The sequence below is a fragment of the Lonchura striata genome, chromosome 2, assembly GCF_046129695.1.
Source record: "Lonchura striata isolate bLonStr1 chromosome 2, bLonStr1.mat, whole genome shotgun sequence".
NCBI lineage: Eukaryota > Metazoa > Chordata > Aves > Passeriformes > Estrildidae > Lonchura > Lonchura striata.
The window spans coordinates 37,635,533-37,650,035 of NC_134604.1; the positions used below are offsets into that span (position 1 = coordinate 37,635,533).

The following is a 14,503-nucleotide window of genomic DNA, read 5'->3' on the forward strand; positions in this document are numbered from 1 at the left end:
TCAGCATTTTGTTGATAAAGAAGAAATAAGTTTTCCCTTAATTTCATCTCTTGGCCACTTCCACTGGAACAGGTTGAGAATAAGCCTAAATCAAGAACTTTCAAAACTCTCAAAATCAAGAAGTCCTAATAATTAGTAGAAATTAGTATTTTAAATACTACATGTACATTGCCTGGTGCACAGCCTGGATACATATTTGTTACAGAGATACACACCCAGCTAGCTGCACAGGGGCTGTCTGATGGGATGAGACTAAGGAATGGAAGAGTTTAATTGTATTTGGAAAACCGTGTCATCAGCATCACCCAGGGATTAAGGCTGTTTAGTCAGCGTGAAAACTGAGAAGCAAAGAAGGCAGGGACAGCCCTGGGGCTGCGGGTGGAAAGAGGAGGAGGAGGAGGAGGAGGAGGAGGAGGAGGAGGAGGAGGAGGAGGAAGGCAGCTGCTCGCCAGTCGCAGAGCCTGCCAGGCTGGCGGCCAGTGCTGACCGTATGGCCGGGAGCGGGAGCAGGGCCACCCTCGGTGCGTGGCTGGTGTGCCCCGGGCTGCTGGGCTGCTTCGTGCTGGGCTTTCTCACAGGTGAGTACGGAGACCCAGGGGCTCAGCCCCCAGCTCCTGTCCCCTGCTCACGCCTGTGTGCAGCCCCTGGTGCGATTCACTCGCCAGCAGGGAGGTTATGCTACTCTTTAGAGGCATGAGAAAGTATTCGTGCCGCTGCTTTTCTGAGCTTTTCTGTCCAGCAGTTTCAGCCTTCAGGGAGCGAGGAGCAGAGCGGCTCTGTGCTTCGGCTCAGCACAAGCCCTGGTGAACTGGCAGCTTCCCCAAAGAGGCAGCCAGGCATTCAAAAAGAAAAGATGAGTGGAAGAGTTTGAGACTTCAGCGATTGCAAGACTTCCCAGATATATATATTATTTTTTATTTCCTGTTTTTTCCTGAAGATATTTTTAAATGCTCCTATTCTGTTGCTATTTTAAAAATTAAGGGTAGAATGTAGAGGAGGAGTTTGGCTGACAGCCAAGTTACTGAAGTTTTCATTATGCACAATGAACTTTACTAGAGATTCTTTTCTGAAGTCACTTTCAGGATTTGATTTCAAATTAAAATTTAATGTCTTTTTTAAACTTGTGTTGTAACACAAACCTAACACTAAAGCATGAAAGAAAAATCCATGAGGGCTATTAAATATTAAAAAAATATATAAAATATATAAAACATTAGTTTAATCTGAGATGCTAATTTCTGGTCCTTGTGCTATGCTTATACATTTCCCTGAACAACATATTTTGGCCCAGCTGCAAAACAGGATACTAGGCAAGATGGACTTTTAGTCTGATTAAGCATCACTGTTCAGTTCAGAATGTTAGTAAAATTGTAGTTAAGTGTAGCAGGTCATATATACTGTGCACATGACAGCACATGTATTTGTCTTTCTTATGAAAATTTTCCCAGTTGAGATCATCTGGCTAAAATAATAAAAGGATTTTTTTGCTGTTGTTGTTTTTTTTTTTCTTAAGACAAACTCATAGAGTTGATATACCCTCTCCTACTACATATTTTAAAACTGGTTTGGGTGACAGTTAACTTTATTCTTTTAATTATTAAATAGATTAACCCCACCCTTCCCCAAGTCTGTAACTATTAAAATGCTGGCAGGGTGGCTGTTGGGTCCTAGACCTTCACTTTAAATATGCTTACACATCTATTTTAAAATCTATGCATAAACTAAATAAAGTAATTTCATCATGAGTATCAGGAATTCAAATGTCACACTGCAAACAATTGAGAATTTAAACTATAGTTTAAAATTAATGAGAGATTTGTCTAACTTAAAAGAGGATTTACTGGGGATTTAGGGTTTACTCTTTTCATTATGTCACTTTTAAGCACTTCAGACAATTTAAATATATTTTACTTTTCTGCTTGAGCCCTCAGACACTGACAGAGGGTGCTCTAAGCTCTGTTCATCCTTGTGGTTTTAACTCTTTAGTACCACAGGTTGCACCTGTGCTCAAACATGTGAGAACATTCTTGCTAAGTAGGAAACTTTTCAAATGTGTTTCAGGATGGTTTACAAAACTGACCGAGAAAAACCCCAACTTTTCAGATGTGCATCAAAATGTGAGACAGAAACTTGTGGCTGAAATGAAAGCAGAGAATATCAGGAAATTTCTTCGGTAAGCCTTGCGCATCATTTTTTGAACAATTTTATCATTCAAAAAAGAAAGTGATAACATCAGTTCCAAGGAAGGACCTCTGAAAGCAGAGCTTTTAAGATGCTTTGGAAGCATTTAGTTTGTACAGAATGTCTGAGGGAAGAAGGGAGAGGCTTACAACTCTTCTGTTCCCCCCACTTCCCCATTTTGAAGTGGTTGTACTGTCAAGTGTGCTTCCCTCAGCTGCCTGTGCCTACCAGTCTTCATGATTTAATGGAGTGTGCCATTTTATTTTTCCTTCACAAGTATCTGAAGCTCTAACCTCAGATAACTGTTTTCTTTCAGACTGAGATGATTTTACTCTGTTTGGGATGCGATGATTGCCATGAATTACATCTCACTGATCATCTGTTCAGTGTCTCTTTAAACTTTCAGTTTGATTAGCTAGCCTAAGTAGAAAATTAATCTATTAAAAACTAATGCTACAAATTTTCATGGCACTGAGTTGCATGTAAACTTACAACTTATAATTCCTTTAGTGTGGCCATAGTGGATAATGTGCTGTTAATTGGGAGTTCTGACATCCCAATATACCCTGTCTTTTTTTTCAGAGATAAAGGGCTCTGTCCATGTATGGTTGCATGTTGCAACTATTAGTAAATATACTATTTTGCATCGTGGTGCATCCATGCAGTTCTTTAAAAACATCTAAAATACTAGGGATATAAAAATACCCTTTTGTTTTTTCCATTCCACTGAAAATGAAAAAACCCACATTATTCTGTATATTTATATTTTCTATAGAAGAATAAATATGCTCACATGAAAAGTAAATAAATACTCACTCTGGTTAGTAAAATGTTTGTATTCAGCATGTAAGTCAGCAGCTGCATCAAGAACATCAAAGGATTACTGACAAATTTGATTTCTATATATTTATTCTAAACTCAAAATGTTTCATACCTAACATCAATAAGCTTTTCAAATCTAAAGGCCTAATCTTATTTTGTATTCTGTCAGTAGATTGGAGAGTTCCTGAAAATTATGTTTGAGTGAGAATCTAGGCAACATAGCATGAGATAGCTCTGTAATTAGGCCAAAGTCTCTTGGCCGCGGGATGTTAATGATTTCTCATTTGTCTGCTTGCTTTGATGATGGGCCAAATGCTTCATGCTCGTTGGGGACTTTTTTTTTTTTTTTTGACTAAATTAAAATAAAAATCAGGAAATGCAGAGAAATTGTATTAACTCACTGTCCAAAAAGTTTGTCAAAAACATAAAAAAATGTGACCTTGAGAATTTTGATCTATATTCTTCATTTTTCAGACTACTACATCTGCTCTTATCATGTGGAGAAAAAAAAATATGAGTCTCAGAAAATGCAGATGCTTTGGTTTTAGCATTGTATCAGAGCTCTGGAAAAGATTAAACTGTTTGGAAGGGAAAATTTGAAAAAAATATTTGTGTGTTTTTCCTGATGGCATATTTCATAATTAGTATACTTATAGAATTAAAAGATACTTAAAATACTAGTGACAATTAAATTGCAAGAAGCAAACAAGCAACAGTGTTTGGAAAAGGTTGCTTCCAGATTTTGGTGCCTACCGTCACAGTTTAAGAGAGGGAACAACAATAGCAGAGAGCAAAAGTTGTTGTCTACTTAGAGAATGTGGATGCATTCAAATCCTGGGACCAGGTGGGACTCATGTGAAAGACCTTTATGTTATGATTGCAGTGTTGCTGTAGATGAGAAATTCTGATGGTTGCAAGAGGCCCCAGGTAGCTGAAAAAGGCTGATACTGTGCCCCTCTTTTAATAAGGACTGCCTGGAGGAACTCTGAGCTGGTCAGCTTCAGGTCTGGAAGGGTGACAGAACATCCTTCTGGAGTCTTCAAACACATGAAGGACAGAAATATAGTTCAGAAGAGTCAGTATTTATTTACTATTTTGTATGGTCAGCATATTGCCTTCTGTAAGAAAATGACTGGTTACATGCATGAGTGGAGACATTATAGTGGCTGTAACAACCTTGACTTTAACATGGCTTTGGACATCATTCTCCTTTGGAAGCTGAGGAAGTGCACACTGCAGAACAAGTGTTGAAAACAGTCTGAAATGACAGGCTGAAGTGATATTAATCATGGTATTTGCTACCACTAATTAATGGTAATTGCTGGTATCTGATATCTGTGTGGTGGCCATTGACAAGTAGCCTGTTGGGAACTGGAAGCTGATGCAGAGTACTTGGCTGACTGATGAGCTTTCACCTTTCCTTCCTTGTTCACTGGGCCAAACAAATTGTACACTGATTTCTGTAGGGTAGCCCAGAGGGACTGGATTCCATTTGTCACTATTTATCAACATTATGTGTTATATCTGATATGGAAGTAAATGTTGTTAAGAAGGTTTAGTTATTCAGGGTTTTGCTTAAGAAAAAGAGCAAATCTGTGCAGATAATTTAATGTAATGATTTTCAAGTTAAACTTATTAGGACATGCTATGATAACAGTACAAATCCATGATCAGATACCAGAATTATCTGGAAGGCTCCTTTCTGAATATGTAGATTTCCTGTATATATTTCCTGCTTCTTGCATACTTCGAATGTTCTTTTGCTGAATCTTTGACATTAATTTTCATTGCTTGTGTGTAGATGTGGCTATTCCTGTTAAGTCAACTGAACTTTTTTTCTTTGCATATCTTAAAGCCTCAGGAAAGGTTCTCTGCTCCGAGTATATTTTGTACATGTCCTGATGCAGACTCTGATAAGCAATCATGTTTTACAGCTCAAGCTTTAAGACCTTACTGTCCATGCAATCTGTCTTGAAGATTAGTTTTATACACACTGATCCTATTTCAGTATTGTGTATCTCTGCATTTGCTGCTTACCAGTGGGTTTCTGTTTTATTCTAGCTCATTTACCAAGCTGCCTCACCTCGCAGGAACTGAACAGAATCTTCTTCTTGCCAAAAAAATTCAAGGCCAGTGGAAGGAATTTGGATTGGATTCAGCAGAACTTGTTAATTATGATGTGCTTCTTTCATACCCAAATGAAGAGCAGCCAAACTACATTTCACTAATTGATGATCAAGGGAATGAGGTGATCTTTTTAATGACAAAACTGTGTTGATGTAAAACCTAAAAAATCTCCAGTGATTTCCTGTTAAAAAAAGTGTCTTCCTCTGTATTCTCACCTACTCAGCTCATCATGTGCTTTATATTATTAAAAAAAAAAAAAAAACCAGTGCAAAGGGAATTCATATTTAGAAATGGTTTTCCAGGCTATGCAGAAAACACAGCAAAGTGGCTGAGATCTCAGTGCTTAATACAGAAGAGCAAGGATGTGTGGAGAGGCTGCAGTTAACACCAGTAGACCATAAGGTGTTAGAAGGGTTCAGCCTAAGCATCCATATAGGCTAATATCCTGTTTCCATAAACAACCTTAAGTGGATGCACAGGGATGTTTAAGAACAACAAAAAAATGTATTTCAGGCATGCAGTTCTTCCAGTGTCTAGCTGTTTTCAGCTCAGGGTTTCTCTGAATGTGTTGCAATTAGTCTCTTGAAAAATCCTCATTAGACCTTTTCCAAGTATTTATCCAGTCAGTGACCCCCATTACATCTCTCTTCCAAGTACCTATCCAAACTCTGCTTGATTGAACATCTGTACAATATTTCCTCCCACAGGAGGCTGAGGTAAGGAATTGCAGAGATACTATAAATTTTATGTAGTATTGCCTTGTTTCCCTTGCTCTGAACCTGATCCCACTGACTACCTATGGTGTCTCCTAAGTTAGAGCTGGAAGTCCTAATGAACAAGTCAGTCTGTAGACATCTTCTCCCTTTTGAATACAATAAAGAACTAGATGTAAATTCTGACCAGGATCCTGAGCAAGGAGAGGAGGTGGGACTACAATAGCAGCACCATAGCACATAGGTAAGGATGAAGAGCCAGGGTAGAAAGTAAGGAATGTGTGCTCAGAGATGACATCAGCTTAGAGGTGAAAGAATGAAGAATGCAGTCCATAGAACTGCAGTATTTTGGAATAGTAATACAGGGAGTCTGAAGCACAGAAACTGAATAACTGTCTCTTCTGACTTTAGTTTAAACTATAATTAGCATTTGCTTAGTGTGTGAATTTGTGCCTAGAATGTTTGACCAAAAATGACTGTTATTTTTTTTGATAGGTTTTCAATACATCATTGTTTGAACCACCTCCACAGGGATATGAAAATGTTACTGATATACTACCACCATATAATGCTTTTTCAGCACAAGGAGTGCCAGAGGTAAGAAAAGAAATTATGTAATGGTACTATTACCTATTTTTTGAAACACTTTCTGGGACAGATTGCTCAAACTTCTCAAAATATTTGTTGCAGTAGTTTTAAATACCATTTGTCTTAATTAAAGAGCACTTAGGCACAGATAGGCCACATATTATGCAAAGGTTAGAAGTATTTTATGACCAAAAAAAAGAGCTTTCTCAAATTGCTAGAACTCTGAATCACATAATAAGTGAAAAGTTTTCATCTTGATGAATAACTTTGGATACATCTCAGACTGGTCCATATTATTCAGTAATATGTAGAGGACTTGTTCAAGGCACAGGTAGCAGTATTAATATTTATATCAAGTGGAAGACATTTTAGATTGAAAGAATGCCTTCAAAGGCCATAAAAGGTCCTCCCTCATCTGCTAATTCATTATGGAACAGGTTAGGGACAAAATTGCATTGCATAAATGAGTGAAATTAGCAGTAATATAGTAGTGAGTGTGTATGTGAATATAGTAATGGGTGTGTATGTAAGGCATGTCACTGCTTTGTCACAGCCAGAGACGTTTTTCAGTTTCCCAAAGTACTCTGGTTTATTTTCCAGCCTGCTTTTAGGACTGTTCTTAAGTGCAGGATAATAGCCAAGCATGAGAATTTTGAGCCAAAGCTTTCTATAGAATATTGTGGATATATTTTGCTATTGTTTTTATGAGCACTGGATCTCATTTATAGAAATGGAAAAAAAATTAAAATCCTCTGTCATTCATAGTAAATGGAACTTTATTTATGATAATGGGTATTCTTTTTGTTGACTGACCAATTGCCACAACATTGCTTTTCTTTTCTGCCCAGGCAGATCTGGTGTATGTGAATTATGGCCGTACAGAAGATTTTTTTAAGCTGGAGCGTGAAATGGGAATTAACTGTACAGGAAAAATTGTCATTGCCAGATATGGGAAGATCTTCAGAGGAAACAAAGTAAGGGTTGTGTTTTAATTTCTCCTCTGTGGATCAGACATTGTTCATGGTAGAGCTTGAGGGAATTAGTAAGGGCTGTTCATTGGAACATATGAGCAGAAGGAAGCCTGCAATGCATCCATTGTGACTGCAGTCTAAGAATAACTTCTGAAACAATAAAGCCAGATGAATGTATTCAACTCCTGAGACAGAGATGACTGCAAACTCCTTAGGCAGTTCTTGCATGAGAATAGTTTAGGGAACTGAGTAGTTTGTAGAGCCAAGTCTTTTGATATGTGCCATCCATAGAACTGCAGTACTTTGAAATAGTAGCATTTTGACAAGGAGTCTGATGCACAGAAACTGAGTAACTATCTCTTCTGACTTTAGACAACCAATTTGGCAAAATTGGTGACAGTGGGGCAGTGGGGATGGTGGTAAGGTTTTGTGCCTCATTTTTATGTTCTATTCTTTATTTCATAGCCTTGAACTATGACTAAAGGTTAAACACAAAAAATTAATATATTGCCTTTCACTGTGCTTGGTTATTATGTTGAATCTGAGGTAATTTTCACTCTTTCCCATACTTGTCCTCTAAAACCATGCCTGCATGGAAGTAAATCTCAATGTTCGTATTTATGGCTGCATTAAAAAAAAAAAAAAAAAAAAAAAAAAGCCACATCTTAAAAACAAATAATTTCTCAGGTTAAAAATGCCATATTGGCAGGAGCCCAAGGGATCATACTTTACTCTGACCCTGCTGACTACTGTGCCCCAGGAGTAGATGCTTATCCAGGTGGCTGGAATCTTCCAGGTGGTGGAGTCCAGCGTGGTAATGTTTTAAATCTGAATGGAGCTGGGGACCCTCTAACACCAGGTTATCCTGCAAAAGGTGAGTGCAAATTCTGTAGCCTGGGCCATCAAGTACTTTATAAACTGCTGTTGAAAGTGTGGCACTAGAAGTTTATTTATTTTCAGTACAGAAAAAAAAGCTGCTTGAAATTCTTATTGACAGTAGTTAATTTTCTATTAGACACTAAGTTCTGTCTGTGTCATTCTAACTGCTTTCAGGTAGGGGAATAAAGTTTCTAGGAAACTGTATATCCCCACCCTTGTGACACTTAAAAAAACAGAATATATAGGTTTACAGTCTGGGAAGCAGCAGAAAATGACTGAGAATTTATAGTCATTTAAAAATATCTGTGTTTCTCAAGAGGACTGCTTTAAACTAGGTTATACTTTGCTAAGAGGACTAATAGCTTTACTTGGAGGTATGTTTCCTTGCTGATCATAAGTTCCAGACAGAAAAAAAACAGTTTAAAATACTTTTTAATGAAAATAAAATTCATGTAGCAAAAATAAGAGCACCCTGAAATCTTTCAAAACTAAGATGCCTGCCAGTGCTGGGTGCTGATGGGATGACTATACAGGGATGCTTCTGAAAAGCTCATGGGCTTGTGTGGCCACTGCTGGGGGCATAAGACAACCTAAACCCAGGAGAGGTTGTGTTTGTCAGGCCCAGCAGACTCAGAGAGACACTGGCTGTCTTCAACCCAGATAAATGCATCTGTGGATGTCCTCTGCAGCCTTGTCAAGCAGCTGCACAGGTGCCATCTTCACCTCACACACCAGCTTGATTTCCCCAGAGCCAGCTTGTAGGAGATGTTATAACATGGTGGGATGGCAAATCTAACCTTGCATCAAGGGGACATATTTTGCACTGCTGTGCTGATGCATTACTGGGTTTGCTGTTCTGTCATTATAGTTTGGTTTTCTAGAAGCAATGTGTGAGAAATGATGTAAGAATTAAAAAGAATCATGCATGCTGGTGGCTGCTCTGTTCAGAAGTGTTTCCAGTTTGGTTAAAGTGGTTAAGAACACCATAAAGTTGACATTTTTTTCTGGTTTCTCAGAGTACACTTTCAGGTACAAAGCTAATGAAGGTGTGGGGATTCCCAAAATCCCGGTTCATCCCATTGGATATCATGATGCAGAAGTATTGCTGCGGTGAGTATGCATCAGTCCTCCTCTCCAGAAGTCAGTATTGACAAATGTGCAGACAAATTTTACATATTAAGATGGCAAAATCTATGCTGTTACTTGCATTTGCTACTCTTTTGTAGTAATGAAAGTAATTTAGAAGTAATAATGTAGTAATTATTGTAGTAGTAATGTAGTCATTCCAGAAAATGTGCAAAGTTCAAAGCATTCTGTTTTTGCAATACTGCTTTTAAGAATTTTGTAAAACCACCTAGGTTTTGCTGCAATAATTATTAAGATAATTTAAGGTTTCATCCTAATGGTCAACTGCATTTGTCTTGGTTTCCATTTCACAGTGCAATGGGAGGACCTGCAGCTCCAGACAGCAGCTGGAAGGGAAGTCTCAATGTGCCTTATAATATAGGGCCAGGATTCACAGGCAACTCTTCTACAAGGTCTGTTTTAAGACTTGCCTGTTTATACAATATTGAAAAAAAAAATCCCTCTGAAGAAAAGACTCTGAAGTAATACATCTAGAGATACTCGAGATATTTACTTCCTTCTGCTAGGGATACATTGGGAGATAATTATTAGAATTCGAAAATAAGTTGAATTAGAAAAAGATCATAAGTTAGCAGATCAGGCTACATGACAATGACATTTGGCAATAAATTGTAATAAAGCTAAATATCACTTTTCTGTGACTTTCCCACGTAAAAATAGTTTCAGTTTACATGAGGTATTATTCAATGAGGACTGTTAGTGGACCTCAATGAACAGTGTGTAAAAATGGTGTATCATTATCACTACTCCGTCTCCAGCTTCACAAGAGTATATCTGAATATATACAGAATTTTATAAGGATTTCATTTGTCATTATTCTTTTCTGCTCTGCTTTAGCACTAACTGAAAATGAGTAAAGTAGGAATAATGAAATAAAAAAGCATATTTGACATAATTACAGTGCTGTTTGGAGTATCTTGAAGTGCAACAGTGAGAAAACAATACAACACACCTTGTATTTTTGAGTACTTTTTTAACAGCTTCCTACTTGGTAGAGTGACTTTTTTTTTTTTTGTAAATATGGATTAATTCTACACATACTTCTTTCTCAAAGTAATTCCCTATCAAAATTAACCTTTTGATTCTAGGTAGAAACTCACTTGCACATGGAAAGTGTGCACATAAATGAATGTTCAAGGCACTGGTGCCTGTTACTTTCTGGGCAAAGATCCAGTGGCTGTCCTGAAGTAGGTTTTGATTTTGACAGCTATGCAGATTTGCTGCTGGAAAGACAACTTCAAATGTGAATTTTCTGAGGTGTTGCCAGACACAAAACACCCCCATTGTTTGCTGCTTTGTTTCTTCCGCAGCTTAAGGGGGCTGAACACTGTGTTGTTAGTTTTCTCTTGGAATACCTGGATTCCCTTTTTTTAATAAAATTTCACAAGTGCATTTTACTGGTGAGGGATAGGGAAGAAAAAACTGCTTCTAGTAGGAGGTTTTCTGCCTCTAATGGAAGATTCTGTGCTCATGACAGGGAGGTTGGAATTTTAGGGTCCCTGCCAACCCAAACCATTCTGTGATTCTGTGACTGACAAATCTTATTCACTTAGTTCTGCTGTCCTAAACAGAGATTTCAGTTTATTCCTGAATAAATATTCCTAATGACTTTTTCTCCAAGTTCTATATTATTACATTGGCCTGTGTTAGGAAACCAAAGTATATTCTTATAAACATCTGCATATCTACAATTATAATTTTGGTTAAAATGTAGATGCATTTTTAATTACTGTGCATGTTTTTCAGTTTATTCCTCTAGTATACAATTACCTGATTTGTTCCTATAAAAAAAAAAAAATCTATAAATTCTGTAAATCTTTGCAAATTTGTAGACTGGCCCAGCTCAAATGCTTTTTTCTATGGCATCAGCAGCCAGGCTAAACTGAAATAAGAATGGGTCTCTGAGAAAGCATGACAGTGCTGAACACACATTGGATCAGTGCTGAAAACACAAAGCAGGGCAGAAGCACAAACTCTCTGGTATATGTGTTATTAGCATTGGCTCTTTATTGGCTTATTAATCAGAAATGGTTATTCCACACTCCCTTTCATTTCAGAAAAGTCAGAATGCATGTTCATACAAGCAATAAAATAACACGAATTTACAATGTCATTGGCATCCTCAGAGGAGCTCTGGAACCAGGTGAGCATCAGGTGCTTGATGACTTTAATTCCTTCTTTCTTTTGTATTTGTTGAAGTTGTACTTGTGTTGTAAGAAACTTAAAGTGTTCTAGATAACCACATAACAGAGTCTTGAGAAATTTTTAGTAGTTTTTCTGTCCTTCCAATATTTGTTATTGGCATTCCCAAAAATAGCATTCCCTTTAATATACAGTGATAGACATTGGAGGATGTTTTTTATAATGCCTGTCACTTTACAGTAGGCTTTCCCTTACATCACTCATACATTTTGCCTTTGCAAAAATTAACATAATTCAAATTACAGAAAGCTAGTGATGGTTTGGGACATTAACATTATACTATTGATATATTATTGATACATTATACTATTGTAGCGGGTCATACACAACAAAGACTTTTAAATGGAAAAATATTTATTAAATATTTATTGTCTTTAGTTGCAGACCTTAGTAGAGTAAGTGAATGATTGCAGATTCCCTTAAAAAATAAACTTGTAGCACTGGTATTGAACTTCATATTTGATTTCATACAAGTAAAGATAGAGTCAAAGGAAATCACAGACAATCCAAGTGCATTTTTAATTATTAATTGATATTGTATGTTTGTTTCCAGACAGATATATTATTTTAGGTGGTCATAGAGACTCTTGGGTGTTTGGTGGTATTGATCCAACCTCTGGTGCCGCTGTTCTGCAAGAAATTGTACGGAGTTTCGGTAAAATTAAGATGGAAGGTAACTTATTTACTACAGATGTAAAATTATGGATATGGAAAACAGCAGCTTTGAGGATCAGTGCTTCCATAAACTGTTGCATTGATTTTACTTTTTACCTCTATAGAAAGTTTTATTTCTCATTATGAGAGTTGTAGATTCATTGAAGAGATGCATATGTGGCATTGAATGCTAGTTGGCTGAATTTATTCCCTTGTGAGTGTAATGGTACCCTCTTAGCTGTGCAGAATGAAAATATTGTATTAAGAAGAAAAGCCTCTGCAATAATATGTTCCTCTAATGATTTTAGAGAGGATTTTTTTTTTTTAATGTCAGTTAAGTTCTGTTTTTAAAGCAATTTCAGTTAATTATGGTCAGTAGACTTTTAAAGTATGACTCAAATTTTCAAGTCTAACTATGTAATTGCAGGTTGGAGACCTAGGCGAACTATTATTTTTGCTAGCTGGGATGCAGAAGAATTTGGATTATTGGGTTCCACAGAGTGGGCTGAGGTAAATAAAAAACTGTGTAAAGCAAAGCAAAACTTGAAAGTGTGTTGCAGGTGACTGCAGTACCCAGGATCTATTCCTAAACTGCAATCAAAAACTCCATGGTAAAACTGGAGCACAACAGACTCCTTCGGGTGCTGTGAGGCACTCATGTATTTATATAAATTGCCTACCTACCTAACTTCTTACAACATAAGTGCACTAACTCTTCTAAGATTTAAAAATCTACTTTGATTCAAATTTAATATCCCACAATGGTCTCTGTGTGGAAATCTATCTTGTCATTTAACAGAATTATAGCATTTTATTTAACCCAGATTGGTCTAACTTTATATTCAGAAATTCCTTAATATCTACAATTTCAAGTTCAGATCCTGAGCCTCTGATCTGTAAGCATGCCAAGCCTTTGTATGAAAGTCAATCCTACTGGGCAAATGAAAGAATCTGTGAGTGAATAGATCAAAATTCCTGTGAATTCCAGCATTGTAGAGTCTCAGGAGCAGGACAATCAATTAATTTTGTAGGAGGATCCCTGACTATACACCTGTCTGAGGAAAGAATGCTGGCAAATTCAGAAGTAAGGTTGTGGGTATTTTTATCTTCCTTTTCCTATTGGGCATGTTATTTTTATCTTCCTTTTCCTGTCTGAGGGAAGAATGTTGGGAAATTAAGAAGCGAGTTTCTGAATACTTATATCTTCCTTTTCCTGTTGGGCATGTTCAGTCCTTAGTGGATTTGTTCAACCCCAATAAGAAATATAGGTCTTAAAAGAGTTTTCATTGCTTTGTCTGTAAAATCCAAATTAGACATAGCGCAGGAAGAAAACTGCCTGATGAAACACATTTCTTCTAAACTATATCAATTTATTAGTACTGAATAGTTTAACAGAAATATGTTGTCTTATTCGTCTATTAGAATTTTATTTATGGGCTAATATTTAGCTGCGTGGATAGAGCTTTCAGAATTTATAAAATAAAAAAATCTTTTTAGTTTAGTTTATTGGTGTGTATTTCACCAAATCACAATATAACATAGTGAAATGGCACATGTCAGAGGAAGTAGCAAACCCAGAAAAATGCTTCCAAACACCAAGGAGATTCTATCACTCTTCTGTTAACAAAGCTGAGATTTCTATTTCTTCAGATTTGCACTATTTTTTTCACCATAAACTGTTTGGCTTCCAGATATAGCAATGTCTTCATCTTACTGCTGGTTTATGAAACATGAAGAAAAATGTAATTTAAATTATTTTAAATAATTTACTGAGAAATTTTAAGTAGTTGGCATTAAATTTTCACCCCACTTGAACTCTTGAACTCCACTGGTGGCAAAAATATGCTGTATGTAAAACTTTATTTGTCCATGTATCTCTGCATACAAATAGGTGCTGTCAAGAAAAAAAACCCACACAATTATTTTCTTTATGAGGAATATGAAAAAAATTATACTTAAAAGATCAATTTCTCTTGAACAAGTCATTAATAAATTAGGGAGTTTTCTAATGTTCTATTTGTTAAATATTGCTACTATTCTGTTCTGTAATGAGTTTTGTCTAATAATTTGGTATCTAGTAATCTATCATTCATTACTTCATGAAATGGCAGCTGTATAAGGTTAGAAAATTGTAAGCACAGTTCATATTTGAACATGTATTTTCATATTATTTTTTCCTTGCTTCATCTTCGTGGTGTGCATTACTACTCTTTTATACAT

The 14,503-nt window shown here is 36.6% G+C and overlaps 1 protein-coding gene across 1 annotated transcript in view; it reads left to right on the top strand.

The window, feature by feature from the left end:
* Positions 1-469: 469 nt before the first annotated feature.
* LOC110478414 (N-acetylated-alpha-linked acidic dipeptidase 2) overlaps positions 470-14,503 on the top strand; it is a 29,648-nt gene continuing 15,614 nt past the window's right edge. The window contains exons 1-11 of the mRNA XM_021545012.2: positions 470-578; positions 2,062-2,173; positions 5,065-5,251; positions 6,339-6,440; positions 7,280-7,405; positions 8,090-8,276; positions 9,298-9,391; positions 9,721-9,819; positions 11,485-11,570; positions 12,183-12,302; positions 12,711-12,793. Coding sequence (XP_021400687.2) covers positions 491-578; positions 2,062-2,173; positions 5,065-5,251; positions 6,339-6,440; positions 7,280-7,405; positions 8,090-8,276; positions 9,298-9,391; positions 9,721-9,819; positions 11,485-11,570; positions 12,183-12,302; positions 12,711-12,793 — 1,284 coding nt within the window. The 5' untranslated portion in view covers positions 470-490. The remainder of the gene's footprint in view (positions 579-2,061; positions 2,174-5,064; positions 5,252-6,338; positions 6,441-7,279; positions 7,406-8,089; positions 8,277-9,297; positions 9,392-9,720; positions 9,820-11,484; positions 11,571-12,182; positions 12,303-12,710; positions 12,794-14,503) is intronic.